Raw genomic sequence first — 17,299 nt, 5'->3', positions numbered from 1 at the left:
ATCCAGATGTTTGAGGGACTATTTTCTTGTGTTTAATACCTAATCTCCTCTTTCTACAAATTTAAGCTGTAATTCATGATCCTGAGAGTTGAATGACTTTCTTCAAAGTGTTGTGAAACTTTGTGTCCTTCTCCATGCAAAGTTGCCAACAATTCAGCTGTAAATTTGCAATATCCTTTTGTGGGCAAGAATTTTTGGTATTAGTGCATTGTACAGTATATTGTCAGCTACATGTATCTCATCTTTCATCTTTGGAGATGTGTTCTTTTGGCTCAATGGAAGATGGCGGGAAAAGAAATTTCCATCTAACTGCTTAGAACATCATCAATAAGGTCTCTCATTATCATGAATACAGGCTAGTTTTTCTGACAGTTCACTTTTTCAGTTTTCAGCTATCCTAACACCAGTTGTTAATCAGCTTCACTGGGTTTAAAGCAAGCATAGAAGTTGGATCTCTTCCGACTTTTCTTTTCTTTGGAAGATGGGATCAATTCGGTTTCCTCTGCTTCAAACTCCTCAAGAATTGCATCGGCTCTCCTCCCCCCTTTGTCTGGGTTAGCGACCGAGTTCTGAGGCGTGAGACCTCTGATTTTGTGCTTTATCTCAAGATCAGTGGGGGTATGAGTCAGGGCGTCTTTTCTACGGGCACTACTACCACCGGTACTGCAACAAAACATAAAGACAACACAAAATTAAGGGTGCGTCGGGCCTAACTGTATGTAGCCTGGTATCCATTCTATTCTTGCTCTAGTCCCCTCCTCTGATCGCTTTCTTGTTGAATAGTCTGGCACCCGTTGATAGAAAAACGATTCCCACTCGAATATCAACATAGAATATAACTGAGAGCTCTGATTGTAACAGGGTTTGAACAGGCATTCAGATGTTCCATCCATGTTACAATGCTTGTTAGAAATATTTGATACCCAAATGTACATGTGTATAATACTATGTAAAGGCCAAATGTTTCAATACAGGGACGGGCGCCAGACTTTTCAGTGGGAAGCGATCAGAGGAGCAAACCAGAGCTAGAATAGTGCGGATACCAGGCTAGCCTAGCTGACCCTTTGCTATCTACTTCTATTTTACTAGTTTATCGTGCAGAAAACCATAAACAGAAGAGAAGTGCATGATAAAAGGTGCCATACAGTAAAATCTGATCCGTGCAACGGTTTTACAAGATGACCATTCTCAAGTTCAAAGGAAACGCGTTTACGGCTTGCTTTAGAGCTTTTTGATTACAAATGGGACCGGATTGGGGAATTTATTGTTAAAATGTTCTAAAAGTAATCTTAAGGAATAAAAGTGATTGGAAAAGTGAATCATATTGATTTTCCTATTCTGAATGTACATGTATAATAATACCAATGTTTTGGACAGCAAAATAATACAAAACTGATTTCTATTCAAGCCGAAGATTTGACATGAAAATAGATGATTGATCCAATCAGTATTCAGTGACATTGAGGTGGTCAAGTTGCAAAAATAAGCAAAAGTGGGGAAATGATAAAAAATAAAATATTACCCATTTCACAAAGTAAAATCAACATAACAAGTGAAATACCACATTCTGTACAGAAAGAATTAAAATTGGATACAACACATCATACTCTTTTAAGTAAGAAATGAAAATTTTTAAAATTAAAACTTTATGCAGGCAAACCGGGAAAGCAGGATGGTGCTAGCCTGGAATCTAAATCTATCATATAGCTGACCAGTCTCTGTGTCCTCTTGACGCAGACTCTGGAGCTAAAATTGGTTTGGACACCAGGCTAGGATGGTGCGAAAATGACTGAAGTTGCTTGGAAACACATTTTCAGCTTCAACATGCAGAATGTGATGGTGATGTGAAGGTTAGAAGAATAAAAATTCTAGGCCATTCATTTCTACTTTCAACTGAAACAATTTTTTTTGTCGGTAGAAGCCTTTGGAAAGAACTCAGATTCAGATTTCATTGAAAGAGCCAAACCAATGCGGTTTAAACCTCCTTAATCAAACTTTGATCAAACAGAAGAGCATCAAAACTTCAGATTTAAAGATCTGTGGAATCTTTTGAGGCAATTTTTACTCCTAATGTGCTAAAAAATCAAGACATAAGCTTTCTGGTAATCAATGAAGCATACATGCATGTCTTGGCCAAAAAAAGCTAAACCCCAGATTTAGAGGTTACAGCTGTGGAAATGTTTGAGGTTATTCTAATCAAAATGTGCTAAAAAAATCAAGACATAAGCTTTATGGTAGTAAATGAAGAATACATGCATGTCTTGACCAAAAAAGGTAAATCGCCAGATTTAAAGGTTAATTTGTGGTGATTTTTCTGTCCAAAGGAAGACTAATTATAAGCTTTCAGGTAGGCCTTAAAAGGCAAAAACCCACCAACGATTTTTCTCCCTCTACAGTCACACAGAAGAAATTGAATTTAGAGAAGCTCAGGCAAGTATTACTTCCTCAAAGTTCAAACAACTGACAACCTTTCCATGTCCTGACAAATGGCCAAGAAATAATTGCAGTAACGCAGGTAGCCATGCAGACTGTGTTAACATGCAAGCAAACGTTTCCACTCGGAAGGGTTTGAAGGTGAAGTTATGTTCTTGTCCTTGACTACAAGGTCAGAGGAGGTTAAAGGTCGGAATAGCCACCCTAAGAATTAAGACATCAAACCTGCACATAATCCAGAAACCGAATGCTGAAATTTCAAAAACATCAAAAACATCTATAATGATAGGTTTTAATGACTGTATATTTAAGAGCCTAAGGCGTAAGTATCATAATATAATATCAAATGATCTCCTGACAGATAGATTGTGCAAATCCTATGAAACCTAATTTTTTATGCAAAGTAATACACAAGAGAAAAGTTTGTCAAACATTGAGCTAATCTTAGGTAGTAAGTCGAGACAGAGACAGATTGAAGTAATTTTTTCTATGGAATTGGAAAGCCATGATGCATATTGAAGGTCTTAAGAGCATTGTAGGATTAGAAAACATGGCATGACTAACAGAGAGTTTAGTGGACTGTCTTGACTAAATGTGCAACTCGAATGACTCCTACATCCAGTTCTTGCAAACTGTCTCCAATCTGGTCCAAGAATTGACCTGAGGAAGGTGACAGATGGTCACCAAAATATCAGAGTGTGAATAAAACACTTGTTTGTGAAAGTCAACCATAGAACTCTGCTAGTTTGGCCGTGACCATCAGATTCTGATTTCATCAAAAGAGCCAAAACAAAGAGATTTAAACAGAGGACCTGTGGAATCTTTTTAGGCGATTTTAACACCGAATGAGCTACTATAACAAACATTTACCCCTCGACTCATACCCGAGTTTTGGAAAGGGGTCTATACATGACAATGTTAACCATAGAAATCTAGTTTGGCTGTGACCATGATTCTGATCTCATTAAAAGAGCAAAAACAAAGAGGCTTAAACATAAGAGCATCAAAATTTAAAGATCTGTTGAATATTTTAAGGCGATTTTGATACCAAATTTTACCACTCGAGTTCGGAATATGAAAATGTTAACCATAGAACTCAGCTGGTTTGGCCGTGACCATCCCTAAAGACGGCTCCTGGCATTACCCATGCATTTTCAGCAGTACACCATCAATCTGTGCCATATTCGGCCCTTTAATGTACCCTATATGGGAAATCCTGACGGCTCTTTGTGCTTAAATGGACTCCCTCGAGGGTCGACGTTCCTCTGGTTTTACCTGTCGTTATGCACGTAATGCGCACATCAGCCAGGAGACGACGTTTCTACATAAATTTTACGAGTCAGAAAGGCTGGTCTCAATATAAGACAGCGAAGACAGCCGCTGATAAACACTTAGACATCTACTATTTCTATAATTACTAGTAAGGAAGGCTCGTCTCAGCATAAGACAACAAACACCTCCATTATCATATCAATAAACAAGACGGCATGTTATTTCTGCAGCTACAAGTAAAAAGAGCTGGGAGCAACATTAGACAACGAAGACATCTGCTCTCATTGCAATAAACAAGATGTCTGCTATTTCCAGGGGAAGGGCTAGCAAACCATCCCTGTGAGAAATTCCCCTGCTATCAAAAAAGCAAGGAAACCTGCTGCCCTATGTGGCACTAGGCACTACTGAACTAACAAACCAACTGCTATTTCTGCATCAGACAAGGAAGACATCCGCCAAAGCAATAAAAAAGATAATCATCTGGTTTAGATTCAAATAAAGACAACATGGCAATCCATCACTACACCCCACTGTATGAAGTTGTCTAGTACACCTAGACACTTAAACTGAGACATAAATTAGTTTCTTCTTTTCTGAGCTCATTTAAGATTCCCTGACAGATTTCTTGTATTAAAGACTCCCTGTATTAGACACACTTCTTTTGGGGCTAAAAGCACACCTAATCAGTTAAAGGGTTACAACAATCCTAATTTGCGAAAAATTAACAATTAATAAGGTAAAATAATGCTGCTAGATATTTTCAATAGTTTATAGAATATACATATAATAAAGTCAGGCCGTAAAAGGTGTCAGCTTAGAAATGATCAGAATATCATGCAGTAAAATAAAATTGACTTTTAACTGCTGACGGTAGTAAGATGCTAAGATGAACTTGAACATGAATATTCCATAAATGTTAACAGATCGGTGACCCTAAGCTTGAACCTTCGATAAAAGAATCTATATGTTCACAGCCAGGAAGACAGCTTTGCAGAAATAATTTTCTCGGAGAAATCTTACTGCCACATGTGTACCTGTACAATGTATGTCTGCAAAAAGAATTCCTAAATATCACACCTTACATTAAGCCGTTATGTGTGCAAATATTTGATGGCAGCAAATAGCATCTACATGATAAATTTCATCTTATAATTCTACATCAAAACAGTGAATGCCTTGTGCAAAGATAACACGCTACTTTCATGTACCTTTCAAAACAGCAAGAATCGTCATGTTTACCGTACCCGCCATCAAGCATCACCCTGTTGCATGCACAGATTTAGCAAGCACAGAAATCGCAAAATCTACGGAAACTGACCCAAAACCAAGGACTACAGTAATCACTCTACCTGTCCTTCCTCCTTAAGAATCTTAAGGAAAGGCTGCGAGAAACCCGTAACCGGGCGTGGAGGTTGGTTACCGTGTCTTCCTCCTCATCTTTGTCTTCTGTATTTACCTCCGTCTCCATCTTGGATTCCTTGTGACTCATGAAATATGCAATTTTTACCCTGAAATGCTATTATCTCTCCAGAATACCCAAATGTACTCCTCTCGCCTTCAAACTTGTTCCCCTCTTCATAATTTTCCTAAAATCGTCAAATCTTACTAAAAAATCACATGATTTCTAAACGCAGTGACAGTTTGGAAAGCTACTTAATATTAATTCCATTCCAAAATGCTGAATGAGGAGAGGTTATATGCTGGACATATGGATGTGTTTACAAATCCAGTTTGACACTGTCTTATATTTCCGCCACACCGAGAAATCCTATTTTCTGTACTTAGAGCAATGGTCATAAATCACCAGATTACAGGCAAATCGTACCACGAACTTAAAACATATCCGCGACAAGAAAGATTTATCCAAACAAATCTGTTACAATTAGACAAGAATCTCAAATAAATTACTAATTTCACACACTTTCACCCTTTTGCTTTGCATCTGTATTTATGCAAATTTTGTACAAATACAATACGGCCTTTGCTATCATATGTCAATTGAGGGATGTAACGTAATTTGTTATAATTAGACAAGAATATCAAATAAAGCACTAATTTAAACATTTTTCACTTTGGCTTCAGATCTTTCTTTATGCAAATTTATGCAGATAACCCTGCCTTTGCTGTCATCATGTCAACTGAGGGATGTAACGTGATAAATCTAGCAGAAATAAATTTGTTATAATGAGACATGAATCTCAAATAAATCACTAATTTCACACACTTTTGCCTTAAATCTGCATTTATGTTAATTTATGTATGAAATAATGATCCTCCCTCCCTTTGCTATCATTATATCAACTGAGGGATGCACCTTCCATAGCAAATAATCCACAACAGTTTTAATTGGTCGGTATTGACTCATTTATACATATTACAATCTATCTTCATCTAGAAGCACTGCTCATTTGATTTACTTCCGCCAGGCATCCATAAAAGTAAGATTCTGCAAGGTGGACACCTTATGATGACCCAGGGGCCTTGACTTGTTGGGATTCGCCTGAATTATGCATGATCTATATAAGGCCTAGGGAAAAAAAGTCATGTTTCTGATTACGGTGCTGAAAAAATTAGGGTCTGTGTAGGTAAGGATTGTCTTTTTTTCTAAATTTTCCATTTCTTTTCTTTTTTTGATTTCCGTCCAAGTGATCCAGCAAACAGTTCAAACAGTTTGCATCAGGACACTAGTATTTTCAACATCATATTGTAATTATAGAATGATACACATTGTGTGATGTCTATTACACATTTTTACATCAAATGTTTAAAGCTCTAATCTGTTAATAGACTCAGAGTGAAATACAGGAATTCTCTTTTGGATTTTACATGTAGATGTCAGAAAATCTAATGTACCTTCCCAGTGGTCCACACAGAAAACAACAGCTAGAGTAGGCAGGTTTTTGCTAGGATCTGTCATGTAACCGGAAACACAACATTTTTGTTCCCAGGCCTCAGCACATTGTGAGGAAGGCACAAGTCAGCATTAAAGCCTAGGTTACACATAGCCGAACATGGCCTCCCGACTCTCCCCCGACCATGGTTGGAGTGATTCGGGAGTGATTCGGGAGCTAGCTCGGTTGGCGTTCGGCCGAGTCGGCTGGCGTTCTGCTGAGTCGGCTGGTGTTCGGCTGCGCCAGCCGAATGTTTTGAAAATTTCAAAACATTCGGCTCTGGACGGAGGGTCTGAAATGGGTCGGCTGGTGTTCGGCTGGTGTTCGGCGCGGTCGGCTAGTGCTCGGCTGGTATTCGGGATTGAGTCAGTAGTAAAATTAGAACCTTAAACACGCCAGAAACACTACTGAATTACTCCCAACTAGTTTCCAACCTACCCATAACTCACCCCAAGGCCGTAGACAAAACTCTGCTAACTAATTCTCAACCAAGTGACTACTATCGGAACGTGGGCGAATCACCCCCGACCTTCACACGCCCAAAAACAAAGAAGAACACTAAAAGCAGTATTAAAGCTAGCCATGATCCGAATTCGATCTCTCGGTGATGTTAACAACATAACAGAATGGATTATTTTGATTAAAACCGAAAATGACCCCTCTTTTGAAAGTCGCTGAATATGTCCATTTGAATTCGTGAGAGGGTCTGCAATCGGTCGGGGTTTAGTCAGGAGAGATTCGTCAGTCTGCGGCTAGAGGTCGGGATGGTTGGGAGTAAGCTAGAAAGCATTCGGGGCCCATTCGGGAGTAATTCGTGTACTGGTTAGGAGAAGATCGGCGCATCTTCGGCGCATGTTCGGCGCCAAAGATAGGCGTGGCCCAAAAACTGGTCAGAATGCTCCCGAACTACCGCCGACCTGAGTCGGCTAGCGTTCGGGAGCCATGTTCGGCTATGTGTAACCTAGGCTTAACCTGATAATGCCACAGATGGCATGGGGCAATTAATACAATATGCCGATGGCTGAAGAGATTCTAAAAGGAATATTTTGTTTACCTTGAATACTTTTGTCTTTATTCTGACAGGTGTTTTGTTGAAGTTTGACCATTTAAGCAAATTTTCTCCTTTGCAACAATTTTGGGTTGGGTTTTTTAAAAAATTTTCAACGCTTGTGTAATTATTGACAATTTCCTCAAATACCCACAGTTGAAACTGTTAAATTCTAACACATTGAAGTTAGCTTTCTGTTTGATTAATACAAATGTGGCTAATCTATTACACATTTGAAACAGAGGCATGTGGATTGGTCATTTCAATTTTTTCAACTGATTTTCGGACTTACTTTCTATGCAAATTGCCTTTGTTGGTTTTATGGAGTCCCTCTACATGTATGTAAAGTAGGGCTCTTCTCTAAATTCATCTGCAAGCATGCATTGATATACATGTACATGCATATGTACCTGAGCTACTAGGTAAGACGGTATAGCCAAAGCAATTTGTCGTTGATGAAAATTCAACAGCACATTGTACAAGAGTTGCATGACAATTCCTTCTATCACTCTAGTAGTACGTAAAATAGGGTTCTTTTTTTTTAAATTCAGCTACAAGTATGCATTGATATACATGCACCTGTGCTTCTATGTAAGACCATATATAGCCCAAAGAATCTGTCATTGCTAAAAATTCAACAGCACATCATACAAGAATTGCATGACAATTCCTTCCCTCCCTTTTCATAAAGTAGGGTTGTTGTTTTTTGAATTCAGCTACAAACATGCATTGATAAACATATATATGGCCTCCGTCGGTCAGTATTGACCATGGTAAACATGCACCTAATAATAGTGACGTGTATGTTTCTAGGCAAGACTGTATTGCAAATGCAACCTGTCAGCACTGAAAATTCAACAGCACATCGCACAAGACTTGCATGTCAATTCCTTCCCTCGCTGCACAATCTAGAATACAAGATGTCCCGAGGTATGCTTTCAACAGCTTTTATGACAAGCAGCCGGGCCTCACATCTGATTACCATGCACTGCCTAGGGCTGGACCAGCTCACTGCACTGTTTATCTTGTAGCAACTATTTCAACCTGCAAGTTTTGGGACATACAGAGCTCTCTTTGAAGATAAGATCAACCGTTTTGTTCCTTTGTATCGTGCAAGATGATACAACATGTGCCCTGAAGCAACATTACTCAAAGCATATCAAATGTGTACCTTATATAGATTTCTATCACAGGCTATTCAACAATGAATGCACTCCAACATCAGTTACAGGGAGCAGAGACAGACACAGGTGTTCCTCACAGCCATCTTTTTCATCACCACCTTCTGCTAAATTCTTACCTTAAAATGTATGAGAACAAAAATAAATAAAAAGTGTTGCCAAAATATCACTTGTTGAAGCCTGTGCATCACTGGAGTTCCAGAATTAAATGCCTATTTTATTTTCCAGCAGAATTTCCTGTCTGTTAGTGCAGCAACAAGCAAGTTTTCCCCCCAGTCCTCTGTTTTCATATTTGCCAACTATTCACTTTTTACTGTTACAATGTTAGGACTGAGAACCAGAAAAATAAACTAGTGTAGGGGGAAAGATGACCCCTCTGTACCAGAAAACGTGGTATTCCAGGAGAATTTCCCATTCATTAGCAGGGCGTAGCTGCAGTGAGATGCAAGATTTCCTCCTAGCCCTCTGTTTTAATAATGTTTTAATCAAATATTGCTAAAAGTAAAACATCTGAGAACCAACAAAATAAACTAGTGTAGCCCAAATACGACTCCTCTATGCCGGTATTCATAGGTATTTCCAGCAGAATTTCCCGTCCATTAGCGAAGCCTAGCTGCAACTTTTCCTCCCGGGCCTATGTTTTCATCTATTCTTCAACCTATTGCCAAATTTCTACTCTAAAAAGTCTGAGAATCAGGAAAATAAACTGATGTGGACAAAATATTATTCCTCTACACCAGTACACCATTGGTATTCCAGCAGAATTTCCTGCCCATTAGCACAACCCAGCTGCAAGTTTTCCTACCAATCCTCTATAATTTTGATATTTGCCAAATCTTCACTTTTTACACTTTATAAATTCTGAAAACCAGGTAAATAAACTAGTGTAGCCTGTGCTGGTACATCATTCGTATTCCAGCAGTATTTCCCGTCTATTAGCGGAGCCTATAGCTGCAAGTTTTCCTACCTGCATGAGGCTTCTGTTATTCAACTCTTTTTAATACCTTTTGCTAAATTTTACTCCGATGTGTCTTAGAACCAGATATATTAACTAGAGTAGCCGAAATATAACTCCTCTATGCCTGTACTTCATTGGTATTCCAGCAGTATTTCCTGTCCATTAGCGGAGCCTAGCTGCGGGGCGAAGCGGCTCTGAGCCTCCCTAGCTAACGCAGATAAAGGCAGACTGCATCAGGGTGCAATCACTGCCGACAGGAAGGGCCCATAGCGCCACAGACGGATGGGAACATTACGCAATACTGTAAGCCAACTAACACTAGCTACTGGTTAAATGAGGGAGGTATTCAGAAGAATGCTCTCGTTATGGGGTTGCTAGATACTACATACAGTCATGTACTTCTGACAAAAGGGGAGAATTCAAATTCGAAAATATGCTATTTATGATAAGCACTAACATGTAATATGTTCTCTGCACCCTTTTTCTTTAATTTGTTGCTTTACGTTTTTGCTTTCTGTCAAATCACTCAAACATGGAAAAGGTTTTTCCTCCAATGTGCATTTTCAGACTCATAGTCTTAGTCCTTTCTGGTAATAAAAAGTGCCATAGCACTGGAGACGGATGGGAACATCATACAATACTGTAACTTGTAAGCCAACTAATACTAGCTGCTGGTTATTCACAAGAAGGTTCTCATTATGAGGTTGCTAAATAATTCTTCTGGCAAGGGTAAAGGATTTGAATTTAGTTTCACTTTCAAAAATAACATTTAGGTACTGTACCTGGCCATTTATCATCTAAAAGACTTTCTCACCAAAGTATGATGCATGATTCTGCCTACACTTATTTCTAAATCATGCTAAAGAGTTATGGTCCATGACCTGTTGCAACAGAGAATACAAATCCCTCCCCAAAGCAAGAGGACTTATCTTCCCCACAAATCTTCCCCATCCATCATAATGTCATCCGTACATTATCCTAAGGCCCATGAAAACAAATGTTGTGTTTCCGATCTTAGTCCTAAAAAAATGATAGCGACTTTGTTCTTTTTTCCTGTAAATGTTCTTTTTTTATAGATTTCAGCCGAAATGATCCAACAAATACATTTTACAAAACTCAAAACTGAAATGCATCAGGACACTGATTTTTCAACATTATATCTTATAAAGATTTATTATGCAGGTAGTCAACATAAAGGGGACCTGTTGCAACAGAATTGAGGAGAATGAAACAATTCTACAACGTTTCCATCACTCCCTCAGACTAAAAAAGGCTAGGGCAGGCAGCTTTTTGCTAGGCTTGGTTGAGTAATTGGAAATACAACATTTTTTTCTTAGACCTAACACCTTCCCATGCAGACACCAGGCATAAAGCAGTAGCATCCAGCTAAAAGGCCTACCAAACATATTCTTTTCAGGACTGTAACCAAAAACACAACATTTTTAACAAGGCCTAACACCTTTCCAATGCAGACACTAGGCATAAAGTAGTAACATCCAGCTAAAAAGCTGTAGCCAAATATATCTAGTGAAACCCGTAATCAGAAATACAACATTTTTTTTCTTAGGCCTAACACCTTTGCGAGCCTGCCTTTGCAGGCGGACACCAGGCATAAAGCAGTAACATCCAGCTACAAGGCCTACCGGACCTATTTTTCAAACACCGTAATTGGAAACACAACATTAATTTTTTTTCCTAGGCCCAACACCTTCCTATGTGGACACCAGGCATAAAGCAGTAACATCCAGCTAAAAGGCCTACCGGACCTATTTTTTGAGGACTTTAACCGAAAACACAACTATTTTTTTCCTAGGCCTAACAGTAATACCTTTGCAGACGGACATCAGGCTTAAGGCAGTAACATCCAGCTAAAAGGCAGGTCGGGGCTCCTGATCCATCGTGATGTACTTAAGGTGAGCAGTAGCTGCAGGGACTAGGCAAACCTTTGGCCTGAGACGGAAACTTGCCCTTCATTTGTATGTAAAAACTTAGCGAATTTGTGGAAAGACATTCATCAAAGCTACCGTCCAGGCTTTGCCAAAAATAGTTACTCAAGCAACAGGATAAAATTTTTGAAACAGTCGTTTCAAACAGGGGATGTCAGTGAGTCACTGACGGAAGACAGTGGATGCTGTCTGAAACGTCTGAAAGTTGGCATATCTTATTACCTGGATGTCTAACCTTCATCAACGCATCCAGGCTTTGGTTTAGGATACATGGTATTGGTGTAGACTGATCTGCGTGACTGTGTAAAAGTTTGTCCACTATCTTAAATGTTTGTAGCTTTCTTCCTAGACTTACCCGTTCATAATTTTTTACAGACTTAAACAAAATGTTATCTTCTACCTAAATTCTTAGATTGACGCTTGCTCTAGACCTATAGTCTAACAGTTTCTGGACAAAAAATAAGGTATCACTAGTCTAAGTCTACAAGAAATGGGTCTAAGAACATTTCATCTTCAGTACAAACCAAGTGCAGGTTAGTATAGAATGAAATAACCTCAACATCTTCAAATCATTTGAAGCTTACTTAATACAGTATATACAGTAGCACTGTGGTACATGCATTCTAAAGAGAAACCAACAGCGGGCAGCAGAGGTATGATAAGATTCACTCGTTCTGCAAATGTGCTATAAAATAAGAATAGAGCTACGAAGTTCTAACCTAAGATGCTATCTACTGAGTAACTACGGAGTTACACACTTGTACCTGACTGTGTCGGAGAAATCCACACTGTTGGTGGGAGGGGTGGATGAAGATGTGGGCAGGATGATAGAGAGATAGTGGGAGAGAGAGAAGAGGAATAAGATGTAGCAAGAGTTGCAGAAGAAGAGAGCAATGTGAGGAAAACCCTGGGCCATTTTCTCACACGGTGGATTCATATGCATGTTCCAACTCCTCAAAATGGAAAATTGTTACTATTGATTTTGGGGAAAAAGGGCAAAAAAGTCAAAGATGTGGAACAGTAATAAAAATCCACTTCATGTGAAGACAATGGAGCCCAGGATGGAAATGACTCAAAGAGAAATGCGAGAGAAAGAGGGATAATTAGTGAACTGTCTAAGAAATTTGTCTTCAAAGTAAAATCAAGTTAATAAAGCACCTGTGTTGCCCTTCAATGTCTCTCAACCTGCAAAGTCACAAAGAGCAGGAAACATTTGTAGAAACTTTCTGATATAGCAATAATGCAGAGAAAATGTTGAAAATAATACACAGAGAAACAGTACATATTATGTAGAATGAAAGAGAGTTCAATTTGAAATTGTGAGTGTGTACATGGTCTCAAAGAGTAGGAAATATTTGTAGAAACTCTAAGCAGCAGTTGTAGAGAAGTTGCAGAAAAACAGTCGGTATAATATATTATGCAGAATCAAAGAGTTTGATGTGAAATTGTGAGTGTGTACCTAGGAGGATGCGATCTTTCCCTTTCTGACCTGTAGAATAAAATATGAGAGAACTTATGCATTTCCAATGCATATATTTCAGTCAAGACTACTTAGAGTGTATAGGCGAAGATATTAAGACATTGTGGATGCATGCTAAAAGAGGATATAAATATACATGAACCTGACAACGTTTTCTCCTTCAGAGAAAGAAAAGATTCTTGGAACTATCAGATGTCTTAACTTCAGGTTGGCATTCAGCTTTGTTTAACATACATTTGACACCTTTGTCTTCTATATATGATTGACCACCTATGTTATGACCAACAGAATTCAGTCACTTTGTACTGGCAATGCCTCCATGGAGACATTTTTAAAGAAACCAGGTCCATAACCTATTCCTTAAACCTTGTGTTTCTTTGAGCTTATAGATTTTCTGATGAGTTACTGTAAATATTGAGTACAGTTTAAACTTTTATATCTTGGGATGTTTCTGTAGCTTTAGAGATGCAAACGAGAGAGACAGTGAAAGTGAAGGGAAGAGATGATGATAGTTAAAAACATTTTACCTTGGAGAATTGGTTTCCTCTAGACTACATAATGGAAGGACAGACACATGATGAACAACAGAATGAATGTGTGGTACATTGTGAACTAATTAGAATAAATTTGCATGAAGGGTGTAAAGATGGGGGCCTGATGCAACATTTGGGTAAACTGTAAAAGTTTCATGCCTTTCTTAAGTTGTAACCATGCTGCTGTTAAGAAATCTGTATAATTTGACTCTAAAGAGAGTCTTGTGTTAAAACTTGACAAAATTTATATCTAGAGGAAGAAATTTTGACACCTTTGCTGTTTTTGCTCCCTATTTGGTTCCTGTCTTCTACAAAAATGAAGAAAAGAAAAAAATGTTGATTGCTGAAGACATGAAATTCTGACAAAAAGGTCTATTAGTACTGTAGATGCAAAAACATGAAAGCGAATGACCATAAAAACTGTTCAGAGGAATTCAGAGGAAACCATATCAACACCTTGAAGTTCGTGAATTTTGCTCCCTATCTGGCTCTTGTCTTCTGCAAAAATAATGGATGAAAACATTCTTCATTACTGAAAGTATGTAATTTCAACTACAGAAAAGCCTAGATGCAGAAATGTAAAGAAACAACTATGGTAAAAATTGCCGTGGAATTCAGAAGAAATAATTTTGGCACCTTTGTGAATTCTGTTCCCTACTTGGGTCTTGTCTTCTGCAAAAATGAAAAATGAAAAAAATTGTTGGTTCCAAAAATATGCGATTCTGATTTTTTTTAAATGGCCAGAAGTTCTTATGCAAGAAACAATTGTAAAATTCAATGGAATTCGAAAGAAATTCACACCTTTGTGAATTTTGCTCCCTAACTGGCTCTTGTCTTCTGCAAAAATGATGAATGGAAAATTGCTGATTACTGAAAGACTTCTGATGACAATATACCCAGAAAAATGCAAAGAAACGGTTGTAAAAACTGCTATGGAATTGAGAAGAAATATAATCATTCTGACACCTTTGTGAATTTTGCTCCCTGACAGGCTCCTGTCTTCTGCAAGAATAATGAATGGGAAATTGTCGATTACTGAAGGTATGGATTTCGGATAATGTCCAGAAAAATGCAAAGAAAAAGTTGTAAAAACTGCCATGGAATTTAGAAGAAATTTAATCATTCTGACACCTTTGTTGTGAATTTTGCTCTCTATTTGGATCCTGACTTCTGCAAATAGATTGAATGGAAAATTGTTGATTGCTGAGAATGAGAAGCTGATGAAAAAATGCCCCGAAATATGAAAATATGGAATTCAGAAGAAATGAATCTGACACCTTCGTTGTGAATTTTGCTCCCTGACCGACTCTTCTCTTCTGTAAGAACTGGAAAATTACATACATCTACATGAGATGGTTGCTTGATTGACTGAATATTCAAAATATCATTTACTTGATCTATGGGTTAGTTAATTAATTGACTGATTACCGGGTTAGTTAATTGATTGCTAGATTGGTTGGTTAATTGTTTAGTGAAAGAGATGGTTGATAGTTTCAAACATGGGAGTAAGAGCAAGAAAAGTAGAAATCAGTTTTAATCATAACACCTGGTTGATGTTGGGTCTCTGCCCAAATCATCCCTTCTGTAGACATAAAGATGGAGAGATGAATGAATGAGTGAATGATGGATGGATGGATAATTGAGTGAAAGACAAATGAATGAATCAATGAATGGATGGATGGATGGATGAATGAATAGATGAATGAATGAATGAATGAAAAATCTGAACAAAGAATGTACAAAAGTTATAAATGAAAGGTTGCAGTAAGCAGCTTAGAAGAAGTCTGGATTCTGGCACCTTGTTGAAGGAGGTTCCCTGGTATGATCTTGTCTTCCACTAAAATAACAATAATCATGAATGAAAGAATGAATAATTGGCTTTATGAAGTGGAAAGCAGACGAAACCTTTCACAGGAAAACTACAGAAAAATCAATTATTACTAACTGTAACAACTTCTTAACCAGTGAAATGATTTTGACACCTTGTTGATATTTGTTGTCTTACAGGCTCCCCCTGTCTGCTTTAGTGGAATTGCAAGAGCAAAATATTCTGATGAATGAACAAAAAAAATGTGGATAAAAAGTAGACAAAATCTAGAAGAGAAATATTTTCAATGGAAATGTATATTACTTTGATCATGACTATTCACGAAAAAGTCATCACTGAAAAATGTTTTTTTTTTAGATTGGAAGGATCTGTCACCTTGTTGGCTCCATATAAGGCTCCTCTCTTCTATAGATATGGAGTGAATGAATGGATGAATGAATGACAGATAAATGGATTAATAAATGAATGAAAGACAGATGGATAGATGATAAATGAATGACTGGTGTGACAAGGAAGAAGAAAAGTACTCCAAAGCCTATATTGAGAGCTTTAGACATAGAAATATTCACTTGACAAATTTCATGTCAGTTTTTTCAGATAGAAGAGAGTACCTGACAGTGCTAGAAGTGTTGTTCCACATGGACCTGTAATGTGGATAGATACTGGTAGAGACTTATCCTTGCAGTATTACTATATTATGACATTTGATTTATTCTAAACTTTCATGATCTTGAAAATGTGGCAGATTTAAAGAAAATGTGTGCAGAAAGCAGAGGGATCACAGAAAAACTCCAGAAAGTCCAAAATTACTAGAAATTCAGTGAAATGGCTTGTTTTATCATATTTTATTTGACACCTTGTTGATATTTGTTCTCTGACTGGCTCCCCCCGTCTGCTTGGAGAAAATGTAGGAGACAAAAAGAACCCAATGAATGAACAAAAGAAATGTGGATGAAAATTGGAAAGAATTTAGCAGACAAATTTACTTCAATCATAAATTGCATGATGTAATAGTTATTCACAAAAAGTCTCCAGTCAAAGAGGTGTTTTTTTGCTCAAAGGGATATTGTCACCTTGTGGATTCCATATATGGTTCCTCTCTTCTGCATATGTGGACATGAAATGAGTGAAAGAATGACTGAATAGATGAATGGATTGATTGATTGATTGATTGATTGATTGATTAATGAATCGATGAATGAATGATGAGGAACAAAAGGATGGATGGATGGTACAAAAAAGGAGAAAAGTACTGTGAGGCCTACATAAAATGCTTTAGAAAAAGGAATAGTCACTAACATTATCTTAATCTTTTTTAATTAGTATTTTCTTAATTCAGGAGAGAGTACCTGACAGTGCTAGTATTGTTCCACATGGGCCTGCAATGTGGATAGACAGAGACAAAATGTTTCTGGGATATTTCATCTTTGAACTTTAAACTTCAATGATTTATTTTCATCTCAAAAACAGTTGCAGATTTTAAACCAATGTTTAAGGAAATTATATGTGCCAGAAGGTGATAGGGGATTGTGAAAGAAGTGAAACTACCTGTGGGTAGGTGTGCTCTCAACACTGAAAAAAATCATGTCATTGAGCGATTATCATGATGATGGTAGAATGAATGAATGATTGAATGAATGATTGGATTGAAGAAGAAGTAAAATGACCAAAAGCTGACTTGGATATTTATGTCTGACATTATAGAGCAAAAACGGGTACCTGGCAGTAT

General features: G+C 37.7%; 1 protein-coding gene across 5 annotated transcripts in view; it reads right to left on the bottom strand.

Moving 5' to 3' along the window:
* Positions 1 to 17,299, bottom strand: part of LOC136426112 (regulating synaptic membrane exocytosis protein 1-like) — a 42,268-nt gene that overhangs the window by 11,658 nt on the left and 13,311 nt on the right. For 3 of the 5 annotated variants that reach the window (XM_066414998.1, XM_066414999.1, XM_066415000.1), the window contains 3 exons: positions 13,189 to 13,218; positions 12,888 to 12,914; positions 12,494 to 12,517 (listed from right to left, as the gene is read on the bottom strand). The exons of the other annotated variants lie outside the window; for them this stretch is intronic. In XM_066414998.1, the coding sequence (XP_066271095.1) occupies positions 12,494 to 12,517; positions 12,888 to 12,914; positions 13,189 to 13,218 (81 nt within the window). The remainder of the gene's footprint in view (positions 1 to 12,493; positions 12,518 to 12,887; positions 12,915 to 13,188; positions 13,219 to 17,299) is intronic. 5 annotated transcript variants of the gene reach the window in all.

The sequence above is a fragment of the Branchiostoma lanceolatum genome, assembly GCF_035083965.1.
Source record: "Branchiostoma lanceolatum isolate klBraLanc5 chromosome 18 unlocalized genomic scaffold, klBraLanc5.hap2 SUPER_18_unloc_1, whole genome shotgun sequence".
Taxonomy (NCBI): Eukaryota; Metazoa; Chordata; class Leptocardii; order Amphioxiformes; family Branchiostomatidae; genus Branchiostoma; species Branchiostoma lanceolatum.
The sequence above is the reverse complement of the archived record's forward strand: the minus strand, read 5'-3'. Positions and strand labels throughout refer to the sequence as shown.